The sequence below is a fragment of the Ovis aries genome, chromosome 22 (assembly GCF_016772045.2).
Source record: "Ovis aries strain OAR_USU_Benz2616 breed Rambouillet chromosome 22, ARS-UI_Ramb_v3.0, whole genome shotgun sequence".
In the NCBI taxonomy this organism is placed as follows: Eukaryota; Metazoa; Chordata; class Mammalia; order Artiodactyla; family Bovidae; genus Ovis; species Ovis aries.
In genome coordinates, this window is record NC_056075.1 from 18,619,494 (window position 1) to 18,645,132 (window position 25,639).

Genomic DNA, 25,639 nt, shown 5'->3' on the forward strand with positions numbered 1-25,639 from the left:
ACAGTTCTGTTAATCTTGCCTTTATTTAAAACTTTGACTCTTTGCTCATCATGGACTTTTTTTGCATTGATTTTTACTTTTTTAAAAATATTGCATTAAATATTTGTCTCATGACTGAGTATTTTGGTGCTCCGTCAAGTTTTGCCTATGAGGCAGATAAAGTGGTGGGCGGGCTCTAGATGTCCCTCACAGTTTATATCTTTACCTCAAAGGGACAGATTAATTCAGATGTAGGGAAAGGACAGCTGAGGAGGCAAGCTTGAGTTTCCCTCGCTGTGAAACTCTCCTGGCATAGGATGCCCTATAGATGGGTTGTAATAACTGCAGGAATAAGGCCCTTTAAGCTGAGCCCCATCCGACCCCAGGCTGTACTATACATACCAACATTCCACTACCGCAGGACCTCTGCTCTCCCACTCCCCTTCCTGTGAGAAAGTCCCAGAGCCTACATACCACCAGACAGGAAGAGGAGGAGCTTCCAGGCCCTTTGGGGTCTGGGCTAATAGTAGAATCTTTTAAATTTATTTTTTATCCAAGCATGGTTGAATTACATTGTTAATTATGGCTATATAGCAAAGTGATTCAGTTATACACACACATATATTCTTTTCATATTCCTTTCTATTATGGTTTAATCACAAGATATTAAATATAATTCCCTGTGCTACAGAGTAGAACCTTGTTGCTTATACTAGTGGTATTTTTCTCATCCAGTTCTTGTGATGTGGGGTAGCTTTCTTTATCTCCTAATTTTACAGACGAAGCAGCTCGGGCTGCCCCTTGGGAAGAGAGGATGCTTGCTGCCCTAGGCATGCCATCTTGTCTTACCCTTCACTTTGTGCCCCATCCTGTGCCAGCTCTGGGCACACACTCAGGAATGCCTGGAACACCTTTCTGCTGCCTGGGCTGTAGGCTCAGCCACCCCAAGAGCAGCTTGATGTCACCTTATTGCCCTGCCCTGCTTGAACACAATGTGCTTCCTCTGCCCTCCCACCCAGCCAACCTCTTGCCCTGGCTATATTTAGGACTTTCCATAGTTTTTACCTCCAAACCATTCCACCCTTTCTCAGGGTCTAAAGAGAGACAAATCAGAGATCTTCAGACACCCACGGTGGAAGAAGGTTTTCTTCTAGGTACTTCTTGTATCCATCGTCTTTCCCACCCTACTCAGGTTTTGGGTGAAATGCCCAGGTTATTGGGCCTTCCCAAGTAGCTCAGTGGTAAAGAATTCTCTAGCCAATGCCAGAGATGCAGGAGACGCAGGTTTGATCCTTGGGTCGGGAAGATCCCCTGGTGGAGGAAATGGCAATCCACTTAGTATTCTTGCCTGGAGAACCCCATGGACAGAGGAGCCTGGTGGGCTACAGTCCATAGGGTCCAAAAGAGTCAGACAGGACTGAGCAACTGAGCACACACACTGACCAAATGCCCAGGTTATTAGAACATTATGGCTGGAACCAGGCCTGGGAGGAAGCTTGCTAAAGTCTGCTGACCTCTAGTGGTGAATAGTTATTAAATGTCAGTCATTCATCAGTGGTTCCCAATTTTTTTTTACCCCAAACAACCTTTTTTCTATTTTTACCCTTCATGAAACCCATATTTCTATGGTTTTACTTCCTTCAAAGTGAAACCTTATTAAGTAATAATTACTTCTTTTTAAGTAATCAAAGACCAATCTGACACTTCTGATCAGCCTGAAACAACCAGTTGCTATGCTAGAAGCAAAGAAACGAGATGCCTGATTTTAAATTAGGTCTCCCATTACAATGGAAAAGTTTAGAGATCATGTTGTCCAGACTCCTCCTTTTTTAGGCAACTGAACTTGCTCAGAGATAAGTGAATGATACAAGGTTATTCTTTGGACAACCAATGTATTGTTTTCCCTGTGAGAGCATTTGGAATCAGGGATCAGGGAAGAATTACTGGTGGATGGGAGGACCCTGCTGTGGGGACAGTAGAGGTCTGGACCGTGCTGATTTCCCGCAACCCGTGCGCCCAGGTCATGTGCCGGGGAACTGGGCTGTAGACCAGAGATGCTCTAGCCCCCAGACCCACAGGACTGCTGCCTTCTCCCTTCTCAGCGTGAGGACGGAACGCTGCTCTCCTCCCCAGTGGGGTGACTTTCTCTAAAACCAAAGGAAGCGCCTTCCTTCATTCTAGATTTTGGCCTGTGTTCTCTCCTACCCACCTGCCTTCTGGATTCCCAGTCTACCGTGGGTGTCATAGATTCGGCAGAGTTACTTTACTAGGGAAGGAGGGTGGGAACCCTAACCTTCTGAAAGTGACATGCCTGGGGTCTATAAGTGTGTGTGTGTGTGAGAGAGAGAGAGAAGGGGACTCCCCAGTCTCTTCTAACAGGTGCTGCTCCTTAGGTGACCCAGCGCTTCGGGATCCCAGGGCTGAAGAAGACCATGGACTGGTTTGGCTACTACGGAGGTCCCTGCCGCTCCCCACTGCAGGAGCTGAGCCCCGCCCAGGAGGAGGCGCTGCGCCTGGACTTCGCCAGCAACGGGTGGCTCTGAGCGCCGGCCGGGGACTGCCGGACCACGCCCACCTCAGCCTCCTGCCGGGGGGTGGCTGCCTGAAGAAAGCGTGGGGGAGAAGAGGGCTCAGGGTTCGAGGCGCCTCTTCTTACTTCAGCCCTCCAGGTAGACTTTCTGCAGGCACTACCAGGCATGCTCATTTCCTGTTCTCCCAGCCCCATGATCTCTGATCTCTGGTTATCTGTATCCTGAAGTCTGGGTCTTTAGAGACCTTCAATGTAGGAAGGAACATGACTTACTTATCTCTCTACTGTGCTTTTCTGTCCCCTGAAATCCGTGAACCAGGAGTCAGACGGGAAGGGTGTGTGTGGGGCGTGGGGAGCGGGGAGTTCGGCATAGAATGGCCCTGTTTTAATGGAAGGAAGACTGCTGAGGCTTGAGGGTACAATCCTGTGTCCAGCACAGTGCAGCAGGAAGCTGGGGTAATTCTGAGAGCCTTAGTTCTGACTCCTTCCAGGAGAAGCGGTAGGTTGGAAAATCTGATCAGAAAGCTGTCACTGGTCCTTCAAAGTCCCCCAAGCTACACTGTAGTCCTTTCCTAAATCTATTCTGATTCATCACATATTGTCTCTAGCCTTGATTCCAACCATCAAGTGAGGCAGCCCAGTGACTTAACCAGAACTGGTAAATAATGACACCTGGTGGATAAATGTTACATTCTAGAATGCTATGCGAGCCAACCCAGGTCTGAAACAGTAAGAAAGGGGGCTTGACCTGAGAAAAGACCGTCTTCTTGCCTATACACACTCTGCTTTTATTATTAAGCACAGTTACTTTGTTACTGCAATAAAGTTTAATAAGTTAGACTGGCATGACTACCTACAGACTGACACTCCAGTGTTAAACAGATCTTAGGTTTCCTGCTCAGATATAAAGACCTTTCTAGAGGCAATTTAGCTCCCAAGGTCTGCTTTTTCCCAGCTCTGAGAGAGGCTTTAAGAATACTGCACAAACATAAGCACTCGATTAGTGGTGCCCTAGGGAAAAAGCTTGATGAAGTTTTCCATGGGAGAGGTAAGAGGCAAAACATTTCAAGTGAGATATTTACAAACACCTAGCATATTAATTTAAAAGGCTGCTTTTATGGAGAAGGACATGGCAACCCACTCCAGTACTTTTTCCTGGAAAATCCCATGGATGGAGAAACCTGGTGGGCTACAGTTCATGGGGTCACAAAGAGTCAGGCACGCGACTTCACTTTCACTTTTCTCTAAAATGTTTAACCTTATTCAGTGATAATCTGACTAGCAGCAGGAAACCTGAGATGAACTTTTAAAAAAACTACTCTGGTTAAAAAGAAAGGTAAACAAATCATTGTTTAGGGCAAGGACTAGAGGACAGAATATAAAAGGTATCAATCTTCAACAGAAACTGGGCATCTGGCTGACACTTAGAAGCTTGGGGCTTAGCATCTGGGCTCTTCTCACAGTTGACTTCTAGAGGATCTGGGCTGAGGAGAATCAGGTTCAGGAATGGGGCAAAAAGGTAGGGCTAGGGAGGCAGGCTGGTGTACTGGTGAAGAGCTCAGCCTTTGAGCTTAAACTGACTGGGCTTAAGTTCTTGGATCTGGAGATGCCTTAGTGTCAGCAAGATCCTGGAAAACTATGTAAATACCCTGAACCTCATCGGTGATAGCAGGATAATAATGGTACCTTCCTCTCAGGACTTACAAGATTGTGCATGTGAAAGGGTTAGCGTGGCAGGTGATTGTGCAAAGAGCTGCCGGAGATAACCAGCAGGTGGGATGATAACCTGTCTCAGGACTTGGGCACCCTGACGTTCAAGATGAGTACTGTGGGGAAAGTGCTTTGGAGCCAAAAAGTCCCAGATACAAATCCTACCCAGCTCTGCCACTCACTAGTTAGGGCAACCTCAGCCTGTCTGCTGTTGTTTGTTTGCGTTCTTTTTAAAAAATTCTGCATGTACCTACCTTGCAGAGTTAGATGATATTTCATAGTAAAGTGTGCAACCCTCAGTTTCCAAGCCTCATCTATGACTAACTTTTAGAAATAGCAAATGGGCCAATATCCATACAGATGTAGAGCAAGAGTCAGGAAAACCAAGTATAGGTAGTTCTGGCGACTTGTTTATTCCTCATAAGCATTTGTTTCCACACTATAACGCAGAGAATAAATAGAGGCACACAACTATCACTTCCACCACAATCTGCTGTTGAGGAGACATTCAGTGTGAGGATAAGGGGCTGGGGATGGGGTGGGGCATTTGGGGATCCCAGGGTAACTGGAGGCCTCTGTGATGAATTGTGCAGGAGTCCAATCAATCCAGATCTGATCCCTAGGCCTGATGGCCAAGGCTCATGGTGGAAGAGTTACAGTGACCAAATGCTCTTTGAGTTCACTGCCTTCCCAAGATGGGTCAGATTCTACCTGAACCCCAAGGGGTTGAGGTGGGTCTGACCTACTGGTCCACTGAGGAGGAGCTGTGTCAGCCCAAGCTATCCTGGAGGATTCAGTTCACTCCATGACAAGGCCTGATGTGACCCAGAGATGTCTGCCCTTGACTTGGAGTAAGTAATATTTACAAGCTATAAGATGACTGTTTACATCGATTTCTTTCTGACTAAAAGGATCCTTTCCCATGTCTAAGGAAGGAGAGAGGGGCACAGATTACCTGCTGGAACTTAGGGTAGGAAGACAGCTTGTAAGGTCAAGGGAGAAGAAGACAGCACTTCACTGAACGCTTCACAGGGGCAACAAGCAGACACAGGACCAGGCTGGTCAGACAAAGCGGGAGGCCTGGGGCCGTGATGTCAACCAGGAATGCAGGGCAACATACAGAAAAGCTCTGGCCTTGACTTTCATGGGACCGCTATACTGTCAAGCCCACCCCTATTGTTTTCCTCATTTCTCACAGAGCACTGAGCACTTGGCCCTCATCTGGGGCTGGGATCACCTGCACCAAATAGAGGCAGAAGGAAGAGATTCTGCATCACTTGGCAGAAAATGAAGGAGAAAGGCAGCAGCCAGTCTGCCCCGGGTGGTCTCCGGTGTTAGGGACAGAAGTACCAATGAGTAAGAGAGGGGAAGGACACGCTGAGCGGCCGCTGCTGCAGTGGCCAGAGCCCTGCCTGGCGGGTGACAGGCCCCTCCCGGGGCTTCTGCTCCACGGTCATTTTCGCCTCCTCTCACGTTGGGTTCATCTGTCCACCCTGAGCGGGTGGCGGGCGTTGCTGTCAGCCAGGCACAGCCCCCGTCAGGCAGTGAGGCTCCGGGCTGACTTGGAGGCGCTCTGGGCCCGCTGGACCACCGCCGAGCACTTCTCACGCCGCAAAAGCTTGTTGTTCTCGAACAGACCTTCATTGCGGGGTATTCCATGAGAACCATCAGGGAAAGTCAGCAGGCCTTTGGGGGGACAGAGAAAATAAGGGTGTGACAGTGGCATTTGTGGCTCGGAGGCCAGCTTGCTACGTTGGAGCCAAGGAGAGAAAATTTGCAGCTCTTGGGTGCTCAGTCCAGGAACACAGCACTCTGTATTGCTGGGTGTCCACAGAAGGATTAAAGCTGCAAAGGTGTCCTGCCACCCATTTACACTCGCCTTAGTCACCTGTCCTGCTGGTTGGCAACTTACCCAAACCATCCACTCTGCCGTTTTTAAATTCTCCCTCAAAGGTCATGTTGTCATGTCGAATGAAGACTCCGACGCCGTTGAACTTGCCCTGGGCAAACTCCCCCTCATACCTGGGGAAACGCGAGATGTCAGCCTTCAGGATAACTGAGTCAGGCAGCTACCAACACCAAACGCTAAGGAGCAAAGCTGATTCCACTCTTCCAGAGCTCCCCCCACCCCGCTCACCCCATCTTACCCAGCAGAGAGGAGTCAGAGAGCCCAAATGATCTGAGGCTCTCATCCCGAGGAAACAACCAAAGAGCACAGTGGTGGGCTGAGAGGTCACTGACCTCCTTGCCATCTCAAAGTTTAGAAGTATTTATAAAGTAACCAGTAAAAGAACGAATGCTACTCCTTGCCTGTTTTCAGAGAGTCAGGGACAAGCTCAGATTTGACCAGGTGTTTCTCCCTATCATTTTTAGATCAGAGCTTCCCTTCCCTCGTCTAAGGTTGGGAAAAGAATGACCAGGTACCCACCTTGAGCCATCTGAGAAGGTCAGTACCCCGAAGCCATTAAAGAGCCCATTCTCAAAATGGCCCAGGTAGGTGCCACCATCTGCAAACATCAGTTGACCAAAACCATGTCTGCGGCCTGAGCAAAGAGAAGACGGGTGTCAGGTTGGGATGGGGCAGCTTCAGGGTCCTCTGTCACTGTCTAACGTCCTTTGCCTTGCATCACCCCACCCACAAAGGAAAGAAGAGAAACAGTGACATTAGCAGGGCAGAGAACCATTGCCCAGAGTAATAACTTGGCTCCAAGGATCGTTGCAGTGAAAAGGAAAAAAGAGCAGTGAGTTTTTCTTTCCCTTTCCTGAGATCAAAGAAGATAAAGAGAACAGTGAACAGGCCTGAACACTCCCAGTTTTTACTTTAACTTTTCCTAATCTGTCGTCTGTAACTGAAATTGCTTTTCTGCCCCCGAACTCTGCATGAGCTACATTTTGCACCTATTATCCTCTGCATGCATGCGGGCTAAGTCACCTCAGTCGCGTCCAACTCTTTGTGACCCTATGGACCATAGCCCGCCAGGCTCCTCTGTCCATGGGATTCTCCAGGCAAGAACACTGGAGTGGGTTGCCATGCCCTCCTCCAGAGGATTGAACCCACACGTCTCTCATGTCTCCTGCACTGGCAGGCAGGTTCTTTATCATGAGCACCACCTGGGAAGCCCTTGACTCTGTGCTACTTACATCCTGTATCTGGTGCTTACCTTATAGCACTCTCTCTGCAAACCACCTCTTGTAGTTTTTCTCTTTTTACATATCAGAAAGAAGGGGCAGGGCCACAGGACGGCCAGACTCAATTACTGGGATACTGATGCCAGCCTATGACTGTTTTTGAAACAGTGCAAGAGGAAGAATACAAGATTCTTACACCTTCGCTCCTCATCACAGACCCCTGACTGCAAGCCCTCATCTTCTGTAAGCCCACAGACTCCTCACGAAGCAGAGGGGGCACAGCTCTTGAGGCATGAGCCTACTGTGTTTCCCTCTCTGCCTGCTGAGAATTAAAGCCACCTTTCTATTTCCTCCAAACTCTGTCTCCACATTTTTTAATTTGGATTGGGTGGGCAGAGACAGCCAAGATTTTGGCCAGCAACAGCCATCAGATTTGGAGCAGATCTAAGTATGAAGGTAAGCGAGCACTTAAAAATCACAATAGCTAAAAAAAAATTTTTTTAATAAAAATCACAATAGCTAATGTTTACAGAGCCTTCACTATGTGCCAGGGACTCTTTCAAACACTTTGTATTTATCATCTAATTTGATCATTACAACAACCTTAGGAGGTAGGCACAATACTATTTCTTAAATACTATTATTTAATATAATAGTATTTAATACTTAATACTTAAATACTATTTATTTTTATTTATAAATTTTTAAATAAATACTTAAATACTATTTATTAAAAACAAATAACAATATTATTTCCACTTTTTTTTTTTTGCCACAACATGCGGCATATGGGATCTTAGCTCCCTGACCAGGGACCAAACCCACATCCCCTGCAATGGAAGTGCGGAGTCTCTACGACTGGACTGCCAGGGAAAACCCCTATTGTTCCCATTAACAGATGCAGAAATCAAGGCAAGGGGAAGCTAAAAAAAAGGTACTCAAGATCACAGACCAACTAAGAGGCAGAGCTAGACAGCAAACGCAGTCAGCACCTTGACTCGGGAGCCCTTGACACTTAACTACTTTGCCAGTCTAAGAAAAAATTGAAGTACCCTCTGAGACTATGAAGCTGCGCGGCAAACCTAACAACCTGACTGGCAAGACTGGTTGAGCTTTGCTCCATCAGCAGGGCTGTGCTTACCCACTGGACTGGCCAGAGAGCAGAGTAAGATGCTAGAGAAGCAGCAATGCCTTTCAGGGTACCAGGCAGCTCTTTTGGTGGATAGAGACTGCCCGGCAGAGCCTCAGGAAGACTCTCCTCGAAAAGGTCACCTTGAAGGCGAGAGCAGTTTGGGAGGCAGGAGAAAAGGCTGGGACGTATGGAGGTAAGGTCACGTCCCATATGCACAATTTCTCCTCTCAAATCTCAAGAATTCATCAGCTGTAGGGATCTACCAGGAAAAAAGTGAGGTGTCTGGAAATGGTGTGAACTGCTCTTCGTTGGCACAACTATAAAGAGTCTAGTCTCCTCAGGGCAGTTCCTGGCTTGCTAGGATTGGACCCATGAGACTTTTAAGTGGCCAGACTGTTTCCAAGCTGAACATTATTAACCTGCTTCCTGTACAGTCCCAGGCTCTGAGGAATTCTGCCATGCCTGTGAATAGATACTTTCAAGTGTAATGAGCTGTCACAGGAAACTCAAGGCCATGGATGTCATCTTCTCTTAAGTGTCTGCCCTAATTTCCTCCTTAACTTCTTAAGATTCCCTAGAAGCAAGTCATTGCAATGAATTTACACTTTCTAATTTACAGGCACTAAAAATCATTCATTTTGTTTTGCTGAGTACATTAGCAGTTATAAAAACAATTCCCAAATAATACCGTGAAAGGAGAAAAAGAGTGCTTGGGGGTGGGAGGGTGGTTCCCTGGTCGTCCAGTGCTTAGGATCCAGCGCTTTCACTGCTGAGGGCCCAGGTTCCATTCCTGGTCAGGGAACTAAGATTCTGCAAGCCATGAGGCATGGCAAAAAATAAAAAATAAACGAGTGCTAAAACACTTAAAATTTAGAAGTGGGAACATTTAACTTATTTTTGGAGGTTGGCATAGTAGTAGCATTTTCCAATTCCTTTATTTATAATCCTAAAATTGAATAAAGGAAAGGCAATATTTGGATTAAATCCTGGATATAGAAATGAAGTCTCATAAAGCTTGCTTATATGTCCTCATGTATTTCTCCTTCAGCCAAATGAAGGGTTCATCACTGGATGTCCCCCATGGGTCCTCTCTCACCCTCCTTCCACTCGCCACGATACTCCTCTCCACTGGAGTAAGTGAAGGAACCTTTTGTCAGGGTCATGGTGACAGCTCACAACAGGATGAAATCTGCAAGAAACAACAGAGGAGAGCCAGTGTCATAGGATGGCTGGAGGAAAGGCCTGGAGAGCAATTTTATAGATACCTTCTAAAGGCTACCAGCCTGGTAAGCATGAACTACCTTGAGTACATTTAACAAAAATCCCCACCCCCAACCACCACCACCACCACCACCACCACCACCACCACCACCACCACCACCACCACCTCTGCCCAAACAGTCTTATCCTCTTACTTGTCTCAAAAGTTTCAGCCAGTTCTAATCTTCTAAGACCTAGGATGGAAATTTAGGATTAACCTTTAAGCATTTGCTTGATACCTACTATGTGCTTAGTCAATGCATAAAATATAGTCTTGTCCTTTGACAAGTTTGTAGTCTAGTTGGTAAAAGTAACAATTGAAACACTGAGTAATACGAGAGATAATATAATTAAATGTCAAACTGGATGGCAGAGATTACAAAGACAAGGGATGGGCAGGATTTAAAACAAGCAGTGAAGAATGCAAAGGGCAATTCCAGACTGAAAAAACACAGGGATGAAAGCACCAAGAGCAACATAAACGTGACATGTGCAGCTGGAAATAAGAAGCCAGGTCTTGAAGGTTTATTTACAGAGTAATGGGAAGTAAATTCATTTATGTACACCCAGCCTGAATCTTAAATCTGAAAAGAATCCAAACCCTCTCATTTTGGAGGAAGAACCATTTGGAGAAAACAGAAACCCAAAGAGGTTAAGAACTAGTTTAGTGAGCAATGACGATGATGGTGCTCATGCCTCCCCGACTGCCACCAGTTCTTTCCCCCCGTACCATGTCTCTGCTTTTAGGGTCAGGCCAGCTTAATGAGACCTTTGGAAACTAGGCAGAAGGGTTGATGACTGATAAGGTAGGGGAAAAGAAGAAACCTCTGGGGGTTACAACACAAACTAAGAAAGCAGAGTCTAAGGAAAATGAATGTGGCAGAAGGAAGCAGGATGGGTTGGAACAGCAAAGGCCTACAGCCAGAAAAGCTACAAGATCGTTTAGTCAACTGTAAAAATGCACTTGACATATTCTCCCTCCATCCATGCCTTTGCAACATGACATGGCAGATCCTCCACTAAGAGGCAGGTTATTTATTTCTCTGCCCATTGGATCTGGGTGGGTTATCTGACTTGAAGACTGCAGATGCCTGGGTGAGCTCAGGCAGGACCGGAAGAGCTGCTCTCCTGAGCTCAGCCCTGAATTACACACCCACAGAATCACAGACTAAAGGAATGGTTGTTGTTTTATCCACTATAATTTGAGGACGGTGTGTAATAACACATCCAGCAAAAGCTAACTGATACACCCAGGTTTGAGCTCCTAAGGCCTGAACTAGGGAGATAATAGGGTAAAGTGAAAGTGAAAGTCGCTCAGTCGTGTCTGACTCTTTGTGACCTTATAGACTATACAGTCCATGGAATTCTCCAGGCCAGAATACTGGAGTGGGTAGCTGTTCTCTTCTCCAGAGGTTCTTTCCAACCCAGGTATCAAACCCAGGTCTCCCGCATTGCAGGAGGATTCTTTCCCAGTTGAGCCACAAGGAAAGCCCAGGGTAATGGGAGCAGGAATGATCATTAGATATGGCACAGGATAAATGGAAACAACCGATAACATTTGGAGACTGGCTAGGTATAGCTTCATATGAGTGGTAAAAGAATGTTTATCTTCAAGGATATTCTATAAGAAGATACTCAAAACATAAGATACTCAAAACATAATTAAATATAAACAGAGATAAACAGAATGATTTGACATGTTTTTTAACATACAATCCCTATTTCTCTTTCTTTCTCGTTCTCTTCTTATGCCCTCTCCTCTGGCAACTATCTTGCTTGTTCTCTGTAACTGTTTCTGGTTTGTTATGTTCATGCATCTATTTTTGTTTTGTAAATACCATGTATAAGTGAAATCACATGGCATTTGTTTTTATCTGACGTATTTCATTTTAGCATAATGCCCTCTAGGTCCATCCATATCGTCACAAATGGCAAGATTTCATTCTTTATTATGGCTGAGTAGTATTCTACCAGATATATACATATACATTAACATGTACATCTTCTTTACCCATTCATCTATTGATGGGCACTTAGATTGTGTCCATATTTTGGCTATTGTAAACAATGTTGCAATGAACATAGGGGTGCATATCTTTTCTAATTAGTGTTTTCTTTTTCTTCAGATAAATACCCAGGAGTGGTAGTACTGGATCATATGGTAACTCTGTTTTTAATTTTTTGAGGAACTACCATACTGTTTTTTCCATAGTGGCTGTACCAATTTACACTCCCATCAATAGTACCCAAGGTTTCCCTTTTCTCACATCCTTGCCAACACCTATAATTTGTTGTCTTTTTGATAACAGTCATTCTAACAGGTGTGAAGTAATAGCTCACTGTGGGTTTTCAAAAATTTTTTTTTAATTATTTGTTTATTTATGGCAGTACTGGGTCTTAATTGCTGTGCACAGGCTTTCTCTGGTTGCAGCTAGCTGGGGCTATTCTCTGGTTGCGGTGCACAGACTGCTCATGGCAGTGGCTTCTCTTGTTGCAGAGCGCAGGCTCTAGAGTGTGTGGGCTTCAGGAGTTGTGGCCCATGGGCTTAGATGCCCCTCAACATGTGGACTCCTCCTGGACCAGGGATCAAACCCATGTCCCCAGCACTGGCAGGCAGATTCTTCACCACTGGGCCACCAGGCAAGTCTTCTCATTGTGGTTTTGATTTGCATTTTCCCTGATGGTTAGTGATGTTGGCCACCTGTACATCTTTTTTGGAAAAATATCTATTTAGGCTCTCTGCTCATTTTTAATCAGGTTGTTTGCTTTTTTGATACTGAGATTTATGAGTTCTTTGTATATTTTGTATTTTTTCATCAAATACATTGTTTGCAAATATCTTCTCCTATTTAGTAGGTGGCCTTTTCATTTTGTTGATAGGGTTCCTTCACTGTGCAAAAGCTTTTTAGTTTAAGTCCCATTTGTTACTTTTTGCTTTTGTTTCTCTTGCCTGAGGAAACATATCCAAAAATTATTGCTAAGACTGATGTCAAAGACCATGCTGCCTATCTTTTCTTCTAGGAGTTTTGTGGTGTCACAACTTAAATTTAAGTCTTCACTCCATCTTGAGGGTTTGTTCATTCGTACATGGTGTGAGAGTAGTCCAATTTGATTCCTTTGCAGGTAGCTGCCCAGTATTCCCAACACAATTTACTGAAGAGGCTATCTTTTCTCCATTGTATATTCTTGCCTCTTTTGTGGTAGACTAGTTGCCATATACGTGTGGGTTCATTTCTCTGCTCTCTATTCTATATCTGTGTGCCTGTTTTTGTGCCTGTACGTACTATTTTGATCACTCTAGCTTTGTAGTACAGTTTGAAATCAGGAAGCATGATAGTTTCAGCTTTGTTGTCTTTCTTAAGATTACTTTGGCTATTCAGAATCTTTGGGGTTTCCTTACAAATTCAAATAACATTTTGGAAAAAAAATCAACAATTTTGACTGATGAGGTAAGTACTGAGTAGAAGAAGAGTAAATTAAAGCCACTCATCTATTCTTTATCAGTGCCTTATGGGATATTCTAATTTTGGCCTATGTCATAATGGTTTTGATACAGATGTTAAAAGCTCGTAAGTGATCTGATGTGAAGACAGCCTGGCCTGAACAGAGCAGAAGCCCTGTGCTCTCACCCAAATACATAGGGATATTAATTTCTACCTCTATAATGAAGGCCAGCTTTGTGGAAATTCTTTAGGTGATGTTTAGAGGGTTCCTAGGTAGCTCAGACCATAAAAAATCTGCCTGTGATGCAGGAGACCCGGGTTTGATCCCTGGGTTGGGAAGATCCCCTGGAGGAGGGCATAGCAATCCACTCCAGTATTCTTGCCTGGAGAATCCCATGGACAGAGGCGCCTGGTGGGCCATAGTCCACGGGGTAGCAAAGAGCTGGACATGACTGAGTGACTTTCACTTCACTGCAGAGTCATCCCATAGATTCACCAGGGATTTTTCTCAATTTTCCAGTTACTCAGGAGCTCCATATCCAGGGTCCCTTAAATAGTAGAAGACATCCCAAGACAAGGATCATTTTCTTGTCTTAATGCCCTCAATACCTCTAGGGTCTATTTCTCAGTGAGGTGATGCTGGCATCTGGTATACCATCTCTGTCGCATCAACGTTCCACAAGGTCAGCATCTAATTTCAGGCTCACAAGCTTCTTATAATCAACCCAGCACCAGAGTATGCCTGGGGTAGAGGTCAACATGACTCCATGGCAAATACAACATTAATGAGAGGAAGAGAGGCAGTTTGCCATCAAAACTAAAGAGGAAAACTCTTTCCAGTACAGACAGACATGCTGACAGCTAGAGGCTACCATTGGCTCTTCCCAGAAATAATTACATCTGAGAACGAAAAGTGTCAGCTATGGTATAAATGGTATGGTACTATTTCATTCCTTCAAAACAAATCAGAATATGAATGGTTACATCTTCTACTAAATATTGAAACTAAACAACTGTTCTGATACATAAACACAAAATCATTATTTCCACAGGAAGATGATGTTAAGGACATTCCCTTCAAATGTTAAGAAGCAGCTAATTTGTCTTCAAAGTTTTGGAAGGAGTGCACGTTGAGGAATCAGACTGAGGACACAGCAGCTCAGTCTCTTGCATGTTTACTTTTTCTTGTATGAAATTTCCAAACAGTGGCATCCCACCAGTAGAAGGAACCTGAAAGGGAATAATGCTTTTCTAAAACTTGAGGATTATCTAGGGACCAAGTACTAGCCAGCCCTTCCAATTGTAAACCTAGCCACTCTTTCAGTATGTTGTTAGCTTTGGGGCAATATATCCTAAACATTTCAAAGAAGCCAAAGAAATGAAAGATTAGCTTCTCATTACCAAATAGAATGGACTGCATTTTCCGAAGATATTTGCGACCATATTTCCTGTCTTACACGTTCTTTTACAATTTGACCTTGCCACTGTCCCATCAAAAACTTGTGTCTAACTCACCTATGAATCTGGCCAGGCTTGTGATTGCTTCAACCAATAGAAGGTGATGGAAGTGATGATGTGTTCTGAGGTTAGATCATAAAAGGTGATGCAGTGTCCATCTTGCTCACTGGTACACTTGAGCTCTGAGACCTGAGACATCACAGGAGTAGTTTGATTATCCTGAGGCTACCATGCTCAGAGGCTGGGCTACATAGGTCACATGCGCTGGTGCTTTCAGTCAGCAGTCCTCATCTCTGAACCACCCTAGCCTAGGCACCAGGAGTGAGTAAAGGAGCTTTCAGAATGATTCCAGCTCCCAGCTATTGAACCTGCATCTCAGCTGAGGTATCATGGAACAGAGTGAGGTCATTGCCATGATGCCCTCTCCGAATTCCTGACTCACAGGATCTGTGAGCATCATATGGCAGGTTTTAAGCAGCTAATTTTGGGGTAATTTGTTATACAGCAATTGTAACTGAAACATCATCTCTCAACCTAACCCTGCCACTGTCCTTTTCCATTTGTTTTTAATGTAGTATGTCTGCAGGTACTACAAATTCTCATTCCTTTTTGTTTTAGGGTGATAGAGCAAACTTCAATAGTTGCTTGTCAAAATGATGTCAGTTCCCAAGAACACAATCAGAAGTGCTAATTAAAGGAACCAGATGTACACTCCATTCCTCTCAGGCCATGGTTGAACACACTCGAATAGAAACTTCTACATGTGTCCAAATAATTGATATTGTCACTGCCTGAGTGTCAGGGTTTTCATTTATGACTTCTGTAATTAGCCATGCTAATTAATAGCTGTAGAGCTACTGACCCAAAAAGGAACTTTATCAGTAATCATAGTTATTGAGACAAATCTAGTTTAATGAAGTATAGCCAGTGCTAATATAGACTAAAAATAAAACCCAATACTTTAATAAAGGATGCAAATCAGTATTTGTATCAGCTATTCAAAAAATATTTTTAAAGAGAACAGATGGCCTAGGAGTTTAGGCTTCAGATACATATGTGGAATCTAGCCAGAAAGTCAAGATAAGTCATCCTTCTTAACAGATGCCCACCCTTTCTCTCTTGATAGATAGGTTGCAAAGGATCAAACCAAACATTTACCTAAAAGAAAATGACTATTTTTACCCCATAAACCAACACACTGTTAGTCTACACAATACACTATATCCTCACTATCTTTATTTTCTCCTGCCCCAAACATTTCCAAATAGAACTAGAAGACAGGGATGAAAACTTTTGTTTCCATTTCATTTGTCTTTTTATAAAATTTCAGAAATCAAACTGATCAAAAATATTTATGGATCCACAGTAATTAACATATATCCAAATCCAGAGGATTGAAAAAAAAAAAACTAAAAGAAAGCAGATTTTCAGTTTAAGAATATTTTTTGAGGCATCCACTTGAACTATCCACATATATTAATAAGCATCACATGGTTCCCCTAAAGCCACCCTCCCCAGGGTATGACAGTCTTGTCAAAGTTCTTTGAGCTGTAAGGAAAGCAGTTCTTAGGCTTTTAGAATTCCAAAAAGAAGAAAATGAAGGCTTTGATGAACAAAGATCAGGCTTGTAAGAGACCTAGAACAAAAAGTCAAATGTTCTTTTTAAAGTATTTTAAGTGAACTTAAAATAATTTTCTCTTTTAAGTCTGTAAATCTCTTTCACTTTAACAATTCTTCCTTCCACAGGAAAAATAAACAAATGTATCACTATTAGATAAAGGTCTTATTTAGGAAGACTGTGAGACAGTTAAGATTGGAGAAAGTGGAAAGAAAATCCTGACGCCAGAAAGAAGATCAAAACAAAAAACCAGAGGCCTTGGGGCGATGGGGACTGCCAGGATACTATTCTAGTCCATGAGAAAGTAAAATGCCTGGGCTGGGTTCTAATATAGTCGAGTGACTTCCGCTGGTACCTAAGCAGTTTGGAGATGCTAGACGTAGGAATGCCACCATCAGCTAATTTAAGCATCCCCTTTCCCAAGACTCACTGAGTGTATGCGGGACGCCTCTCCACCAAAGTGTGACTGGCGAACCCTGAGCAAACAAAGCCCTAGACCGCAAGAAGGCAACTCTTCTCGTCGACCTCCGCATTTCTTCTCCCACCGGTCCTAGCCTTTCAGCACAGCTCCTTCCCTCCACCCGGGGTCAGCTCTTCCACGCGGGCGGGGTCTTCCGCTCACACAGGTCTGCCATCCGCTCTTCACAAAGCCCCCACCCACCCCTCTCACCATTCCGGGCGCCATGGGTTCCCCTCGGGCCTCAGACCCCGCAGCAGAGACGGAAGCCTGGGTTTTGGGACTCCCGCGGGTGCCACCCCCCCACCTCCCCGCCGATGGAGCCGCGCTCCTCAGCCCCTGTCATTTCGGGCTGGGCTCCCCAGTCCCTTTTGCCCGATCACACTCTCCCGGCCCCCTCCCACCCGTGCTGCCAGTCAACCTGGGCCGGGGCTTCAAGGATGATCGTCTCACCCCGACGCCGGGCTGCACCGGCCCGGACCTCCGTTCCGCCCAGCTCGTCCTTGCCACCTGCCTCTCCGCGGCTACCTCCAGTGCCTGCCCCACTTGACGCCGCCATCCTGGGTAGCCACACTGGGAACAATTCCCGCAGTCCATTGGCTGTTACCTAGGCAACCGGTAGCAACGCCACTCCCCATTGGGCCAGTCCCGGGCTCTGCGCCATCTTTGTGCGGGGCAGTGTCTCAGGCTCCCTGCGCTCAATACCCGAAAGAGGGGTGGGGCTGAACTATAGTCACGTCTCAGCAGCCGGGAGAACTCAGAACTCACCTACCAGGGGTAGCCTAGCTAACTAGCCAAACCAAACCAAACCAAACCAAACCTGAGTCAGAAGTAGCAATGACCACCTACACCAGCGTCTCCTATCCTGCTCAGATCTCCGCAGTTGTCAAAGGCACCCATGAGGAGCTAAAGGACAGGAACCCCAAACTGACTTTTGAGATTGCGACTTTGTAAATTGTAAAGAGCAAGACAGGACAACTGCAGTTTCATAAGTATCCGTCCGCATTGTGATATCAGGGCAATTTTACATTCACTGTATGGATTTGTGTTGTCGTTGTCATTACTCATACCATTTATATTTAAAATATAGTGTCAAGATTGGAACAAATCCTCCCAAATATCATGCACACCAACCGACTTACCCATATTTATTTACTGAACAATGTGAAAGCTGCATGATGCTAGGTTCTGCCAGGTTAGAATAGACATGATCACGGCTCTCATAGGATTTACTGACTCCATGTGGAGAAGAAAAGATTCGTGCAAGTACAAAAATCCAAGACTATTTAATTATTAAGAGAGGGCAAGCACGTGAACAGAGTAAGTAGATTTCTCCTCTGAATTTGGATTTCCTAATCTGTAGAATAGGATGGTAATAGTAATAATGATAAAGTCTCCCCAGAACTTGTACGAAAATACAATATAAAATTCTCTGTACTGTGTCTGACCTTGTAGGAGTCTGACACTGCAAGTGTTCAGTAAACTGTAGATTTAAATGATAGTGGTGATAGTTACACAACATTGTGAATGTATTTACTGTCACTGAATTAGACACTTGTGAACAGTTAAAATGATAAATATTACATATATTTTAACCACAGTAAAAAAAATATGGTTTCTTGATCATAGTGGTGACACAGTCAAACCAGTGTTTTAAGAAAATTAATCTGTCACTGACACCAAAGATGATCAGAGAGAGAGTGAAAGCAGAGGAACACACTCAGAACCTCTTGACAGTTGTGGGGCGCCGGACTGAGCATCCAGTGCAATACAGCAGTTAACTGCTGGCCATCTGTTTTGCTGCAGTCCATGGGGTCGCAAAGAGTTGGACACGACTACGTGACTGAACTGGTCTGCTTTGCACATGCTGGTGTGTATGTGTCAGTGCTGCTCTCTTGATTTGTCCTGCCCTTTCCTCCCCCACCTCCTGTGTCCACTATATGTGAAATAGATAGCCAATGGGAATTTGCTGCATGTCTCAGGAAACTCAAACAGGGGCTCTGTATCAACCCAGAGGGGTGAAATGGGGAGGGAGATGGGAGGGAGGTTCAAGAGGGAGGGGATATATGTATACCTATGGCTGCACATCCGCTGGATCATGGAAAAAGCAAGAGAGTTCCAGAAAAACATCTATTTCTGCTTTACTGACTATGCCAAAGCCTTTGACTGTGTGGATCACAATAAACTGTGGAAGATTTTGAGAGAGATGGGAATACCAGACCACCTGACCTGCCTCTTGAGGAATCTGTATGCAGGTCAGGAAGCAACAGTTAGAACTGGACATGGAACAACAGACTGGTTCCAAATAGGAAAAGGAGTACGTCAAGGCTGTATATTGTCACCCTGCTTATTTAACTTCTATGCAGAGTACATCATGAGAAACGCTGGACTGGAAGAAGCACAAGCTGGAATCAAGATTGCCAGAAGAAATATCAATAACCTCAGATATGCAGGTGACATCACTCTTATGGCAGAAAGTGAAGAGGAACTAAAAAGCTTTGTGATGAAAGTGAATGAGGAGAGTGAAAAAGTTGGCTTAAAGCTCAACATTCAGAAAACGAAGATCATGGCATCTGGTCCCATCACTTCATGGGAAATAGATGGGAAACAGTGGAAACAGTGTCAGACTTTAATTTTGGGGGCTCCAAAATCACTGCAGATGGTGACTGCATCCATGAAATTAAAAGACGCTTACTCCTTGGAAGAAAAGTTATGACCAACCTAGATAGTATATTCAAAAGGAGAGACATTGCTTTGCTGACTAAGGTCCGTCTAGTCAAGGCTATGGTTTTCCCCGTGGTCATGTATGGATGTGAGAGTTGGACTGTGAAGAAGGCTGAGCGCCGAAGAATTGATGTGTTTGAACTGTGGTGTTGGAGAAGACTCTTGAGAGTCGCTTGGACTGCAAGGAGATCCAACCAATCCATTCTGAAGGAGATCAGCCCTGGGATTTCTTTGGAAGGAATGATGCTAAAGCTGAAACTCCAATACTTTGGCCACCTCATGGGAAGAGTTGACTCATTGGAAAAGACTGTGATGCTGGGAGGGATTGGGGGCAGGAGGAAAAGGGGACGACAGAGGATGAGATGGCTGGATGGCATCACTGACTCGATGAATGTGAGTCTGAGTGAACTCCAGGAGATGGTGATGGACAGGGAGGCCCGGCGTGCTGCGATTCATGGGGTCGCAGAGAGTCGGACATGACTGAGCGACTGATCTGAACTGATGGCTGATTCATGTTGAGGTTTGACAGAAAACAACAAAATTCTGTAAAGCAATTATCCTTCAATTAAAACTAAGTTAAAAAATATGTATATAAAGATTAAAATATCTAATGAGTTCATACTGGTAAGTCCAATTCAAATATGGGACTGCAAGGCTTTTACTTAATTTCTTCCACTCTGTGTCTCTACTTTTCTTCCACCCTGATTCTCAAGGGTACAAATGACGTTAAAATATCTCACAGTTACTTATTTGGTACATTCCACACCATTGGTAAATTATACACACTTGACAATGCTAATATTACCACCATGGTATTGCTGAAAACAGTTGTTTAGTGCATACTCTCTCCCCATTCTCCTCCTCCTTTTTTTAAAAAATTATACTTTATATTGTCACTTTGCTTATTTAACTTATATGCAGAGTACATCAGTGAAATGCCAGACTGGATGAAGCACAAGCTGGAATCAAGATTGCCGGGAGAAATATCAGTAACCTCAGAAATGTAGATGACACCAACCTTATGGCAGAAAGCGAAGAGGAGCTAAAGAGCCTCTTGATGAAAGTTAAATAGGAAAGTGAAAAAGTTAGCTTAAAACTCAACATTAAAAAAATTAAGATCATGGCATCCAGTCCTATCCCTTCATGGCAAATAAATGGGGAAACAATGAAAACAGTGACAAACTTTATTTTTCTGGGCTCCAAAATCACTGCAGATGGTGACTTCAGCCATGAAATTAAAAGATGTTTGCTCCTTGGAAGAAAAGCTATGACCAACCTAGACAGCATATTAAAAAGCAGAGACGTTACTTTGCTGACAAAGGTCTGTCTAGTCAAAGCTATGATTTTTCCGGTAGTCATGTATGGATGTGAGAGTTGGGCCATAAAGAAAGCTGAGTGCCTAATAATTGATGCTTTTGAACTGTGGTGTTGGAGACTCTTGAGAGTCCCTTGGACAGCAAGGAGATCAAACCAGTCAATCCTAAAGGAAATCAGTCCTGAATATTCATTGGAAGGACTGATGCTAAAGTGAAGCTCCAGTACTTTGGCCACCTGATGTGAAGAACTAACTCATTGGAAAAGACCCTGATGCTGGAAAGATTGAAGGCAGGTGGAGAAGGGGATGACAGAGGATGAGATGGTTGGATGGCATCACTGACCTGATGGATATGAGTTTGAACAAGCTCAGGGAGTTGGTGATGGACAAGGAAGCCTGGCATGCTGCAGTACATGGGGTCTCAAAGAGCTGGACAGGACTGAGGACTGAACTGAACTGAGCTGACACTGTATTTAAAAAAGAAAGAAAGAAAGAAACTATTGCAATAATGTAGCTAAGACATCCTGAGAGTACCAAACTAAGGAGGGATCAGTGAGGACAGACAGAAAGGTGTATATATGAAACACATTTTGTAGAAATAATTAATAAGAAGCAATGTAGTGTTGAAAGCATGGAGGTAGTCTGACTGGATTTGGGTCCAGCTCTGCCGTTTATCAGCTGCATGAATGTCAGCAGGTTAGTTTCCTTGGTTTCCAACATCATAAGGCTGTAATGCCAGTTACATGCCTTAATCCTAGTAATACATGTAAAATAATACTTGCGACATGCTTAGCATTTGGTAAGTGGTAGATGGCTCAGTGGGTAAAGAATCCGCCTAACAATGCTGGAGCCACAGAAGACAGTGGTTTGATCTTTGAGCTGGAAAAATCCCCTGGGGGAGGAAGTGACAACTTACTCCCATGATCTTGCCTAAAGAATCCCATGGACAGAGCAGCCTGGTGGGCTACAGTCCATGGGGTCGCAAAGAGTTGGACTTTACTGGGCAACTAAGCATGGATTCAGCACGAGCTCTTAAAATGTCTAGGGAATTTACTGACACTTTTCAGTAAAAGGAAAATCAAGCTCTAAGAGGTAAATACAGAAATAATTTCTGAGGATTTTCCATAAATAAATCTCAGAATTCAAAGGAGAACTCTGAATCTTGGAGCTCTCCTTGACCATAATTTGAAGCTTAAAGGCTAAATGAGATGAATAATACTAAGAGGTCACCTCTGTGGCTATGGTCCCTGGGACATAGAGGCAAGTATTACTTATTTGATGTCTAGTTAGGAGAAGGAAATACATGTCTTATAACTGAAAAGGAAAACTGAACCATCTGTATGGACCTTTGCCTAGGTTTACTTGGCCAAAAAAAGTGTTTACGACATTCCTATTGTTAAAAATAAGACACAGGCCCCAAATAGAATCACTTAGGCTAAGCTCTATGTCACCAAACCTAAACCTAATACCTTTCTTAATTACTGTTTCAGCCTCTCCCAGACATGGAATCTTAAACCAGGCAATCTGGAATTACCTGGTCAGCTCTAGTGAGGTAATCTTTCTAATAGACCCTGTCATCCTGGCTCTTAAAGGAAGGGGAATCTTGCCACAACCACTCTGCTTTCGCTGTAACTTTCTTGGCTCTTTGCCCTCTGCCTATACAGGTCTTTAATTTTGTGCAGCTCCTCAGAGCTCCTTTCTGTCTGCTAGATGGGGTGCTGCACAATTCATGAATCATTTAAGAAAGCCAGTAAGTTCTTTAAAATTTATCCAGTTGAATTTTGTTCTGTAACACCATCAGTTCAGGTCAGTTCAGTTCAGTCGCTCAGTTGTGTCTGACTCTTTGCAATCCATGAACCGCAGCACTCCAGGGCTCCCTGTCCATCACCAACTCCCGGAGTTTACCCACACTCGTGTCCATCAAGTTGGTGATGTCATCCAGCCATCTCATCCTCTGTCATCCCCTTCTCCTTCTGCCCCGCAATCCCTCCCAGCATCAGGGTCTTTTCCAATGAGTCAACTCTTCCTATGAGGTAGCCAAAGTATTGGAGTTTCAGCTTCAGCATCAGTCCTTCCAGTGAACACCCAGGACTGATCTCCCCTACTTTCTTCAATTTAAGTCTGAATTTTGCAATAAGGAGTTCATGATCTGAGCCACAGTCAGCTCCAGGTCTTGTTTTTGCTGACTGTATAGAGCTTCTCCATCTTTGGCTGCAAAGAATATAATCAATCTGTGATGCCCATGTGTAGAATCTTCTCTTGTGTTGGAAGAGGGTGTTTGCTATGACCAGTGCGTTCTCTTGGCAAAACTCTATTAATCTTTCATGCTTCATTTCTGCTTCATTCCATACTCCAAGGCCAAATTTGCCTGTTACCCCATGTGTTTCTTGACTTTCTACTTTTGCATTCCAGTCCCCTATAAGGAAAAGAACATCTTTTTTGTGCGTTAGTTCTAAAAGGTCTTGTAGGTCTTCATACATACAATTAAACAATAGTTCTTTTAGTTCCCTACTTCTAGTTAGTTGGGGCAATAATTTGATTCAAGAAAGAATGATTTTTAAATATTGGTTGCTATGTGGCTGGTAATCTTTTGTGAAAACCTTTGCTTTTAGTCTGGTGGTTACTTTAAACATAAAAACAACATCAACAATATTAACAAAATTAAAAGTCACCACTCATTGAATGCTTTTTCATGCGCTAAGCACTATGCTTAGTGTTTTATGTACTTATCTTGATTCCTATTTAACCAATTGAGGAAGGGATGATTATTCTCATTTTATAGAAAAGGACGCTGAGGCTTAGAGAGTTTAGTAACGTACAAAATAATGTGTGGAGCTGGAGTTGAAACTCAGATGTCTCTGATTCATTCTTTACCCAATGATGAAATAAATATTCACATTTTAAGACAAGAGAAGAACTTAAACATTTTGTCTGCCAGTTTGGACTTCCTTTTTCCTCTCTAGTGTGGATTATGCGTCTGCCTTATGCATTAATCAGATCTCCTCAATGGCAGGAATACCTGCTCAGCTATAAAGATCAAATTTTCTTCTTCTGGCTCCAGCCATATAACTCCTTAGAAAATAATGTTCATTTCACAATCCTTGTGTGTACAGACACATTTGGTGAACTGTTAACATATGTACAACTCCAGTATATCATTTCTCTTAAATATAGCAATTAGTGAAGAACAGACTGATTTGACCACCTGGGGAGATACTAGGCTCCATGTAATAGAAGTTCTAAGCTTAAATACTTACTTATGACTTTACTAATGTTACTACCTATGTTACTTGTATTCTGCCTATTTTATGGAATTATTGTTTCTTGCATTACCAAATGTGAAACTGAGTCTCCAGTAAAATTAATGATGATTAGTTGATTTGAAATGACTGACAGGATACATAGTCCTATAAGATCAATGATGTAATAGTGTAACTCTAGACATGGGAAGAAACAACAAAAGGGAACTATTTCCTGGACCACAACAGACAAGTAGGACAGGTGGTCAAGAGGCTCTGGGATACCGTTAACAGAGCCCAGTCCAGTGATAGCACTGGAATGGTCTCTGAATGAAGTTTTCACCTGACCTTGGCATCAGCACGCCATGGGACAAATTGGTCCCACAATGCCTCCCAAGCCCTTGCTGAAATTAAGACCTAAAGAGAAGAGACTGTAAAATAAAGAACGTTATCCACCATTCAGTTCTACAAGAATCAAGTCATTAGGCTTGGCAGTCACTGACCTACAATATTTGCCATGATGTGATGGGACTGGATGCCATCATTTTAGTTTTTTGAAGGTTGATTTTTAAGCCAGCTTTTTCACTCTCCTCTTTCACCCTCACCAAACATTAAGTAAGATATCTGTTCCTTGTGAATAGCAGTAAATCTCTACCAAGACGTGTGCATAACTGCAGTACCTATACCTCAAAATCATGCCTCCCCTCCCCTCTTCAGAACTGTGCTCATAGTTGTCTGAGAGACCCTCTCCAAGATTATAATCTTCAGGCTGGATCAAATAAAATTTTCCATTTCTTTTGTAAATTGACTACTGATTAATCCCACAGTGCCCACCCCCACTCCTCCCAGTGATCTAATTCCATTCTTCCTTTAAGACTTAGCTCATAGCACATGCTGAACTTGAAGACTTTGCTGACTCTCCAGTCAACCCTAAAATTGCTGAACTCCTATTATGGAGTTTCCAGCTGTCATTATTGGCTCTTTTTCTCCTACTGCCTCAGAGAGCCGTGGTCTTCAGCTTGTGGGCAGGGGCTATATCGTCCTTCTCTTTTCCACTAATAAAAATATACCGAGCACCTACAGAGTCTAGACACTGAGGTTTCACAGTGATGAACAAAAGAAGTCATGGACAGTTACTTCTTGGATCTCATAGTTTTTTAGGCTAATGGTACCATATTTTTCTTCAGTTAACAAGCACTGAGATTTGAGTCATGCATTGTGTAAACTGCATGAGGACTGGAATTTAAAACATTTTTTTTTTTTTTTTTTACTTTGAGCAGGGATTTTGTTTCTTTGCTTCACTCTTGGCTCTCTCTAGAAAACAGTAGGTGCTCGATAAATATTTAATGAATGAGCACATGATGGAATGACTCAGACACAAAGACCACAGTTCCCTGATCTCACAGCTGGCTATTAGTAGGTATTCAAGAAACGAGTGACTGACTGACGAGGTCAGTTCAGTTCAGTTCAGTCGTTCAGTCGTGTCTGACTTTTGTGATCCTATGGATTGTGGCACGCCAGGCCTCCCTGTCCATTACCTACCCCTGGAGTTTACTCAAACTCAGGTCCATTGATTCGGTGATGTCATCCAACCATCTCATCCTCTGTCATCCCCTTCTCCTTCCCCCTTCAATCTTTCCCAGCA

At 43.8% G+C, this 25,639-nt stretch overlaps 2 protein-coding genes across 9 annotated transcripts in view; one reads left to right on the plus strand and one right to left on the minus strand.

Moving 5' to 3' along the window:
* The window catches only part of HOGA1 (4-hydroxy-2-oxoglutarate aldolase 1), a 26,822-nt gene extending 19,117 nt beyond the window's left edge, over positions 1-7,705 (plus strand). Inside the window, exons 7-9 of one of the 2 annotated variants that reach the window (XR_003586623.3) lie at positions 2,373-2,648; positions 6,593-6,960; positions 7,517-7,705. Coding sequence is in view for 1 of the 2 variants with exons in the window: in XM_004020082.6 (XP_004020131.3) it covers positions 2,373-2,522 (150 nt within the window). In the remaining variant the exon portion in view is untranslated. Of the gene's footprint in view, positions 1-2,372; positions 2,794-6,592; positions 6,961-7,516 lie in introns of those variants that run through there. The other variant, XM_004020082.6, reaches the window with a different exon arrangement.
* MORN4 (MORN repeat containing 4) lies at positions 4,612-17,291 on the minus strand. 7 transcript variants are annotated; one of them, XM_004020085.5, is made up of 7 exons: positions 17,170-17,291; positions 14,699-14,830; positions 9,896-9,934; positions 9,577-9,669; positions 6,648-6,762; positions 6,132-6,241; positions 4,612-5,905 (listed from the first exon to the last, which is right to left on the minus strand). In XM_004020085.5, the coding sequence occupies exons 4-7, from the start codon at positions 9,641-9,643 to the stop codon at positions 5,757-5,759; spliced, it is 441 nt and encodes a 146-aa protein (XP_004020134.1). In that variant the 5' UTR covers positions 9,644-9,669; positions 9,896-9,934; positions 14,699-14,830; positions 17,170-17,291; the 3' UTR covers positions 4,612-5,756. The 7 variants fall into 7 exon arrangements, with proteins under 7 accessions (XP_004020134.1, XP_011958103.1, XP_011958106.1 ...); XM_012102713.4 differs by having other exon boundaries at positions 17,138-17,291; XM_012102716.4 differs by lacking the exon at positions 14,699-14,830.
* Positions 17,292-25,639: the final 8,348 nt, after the last annotated feature.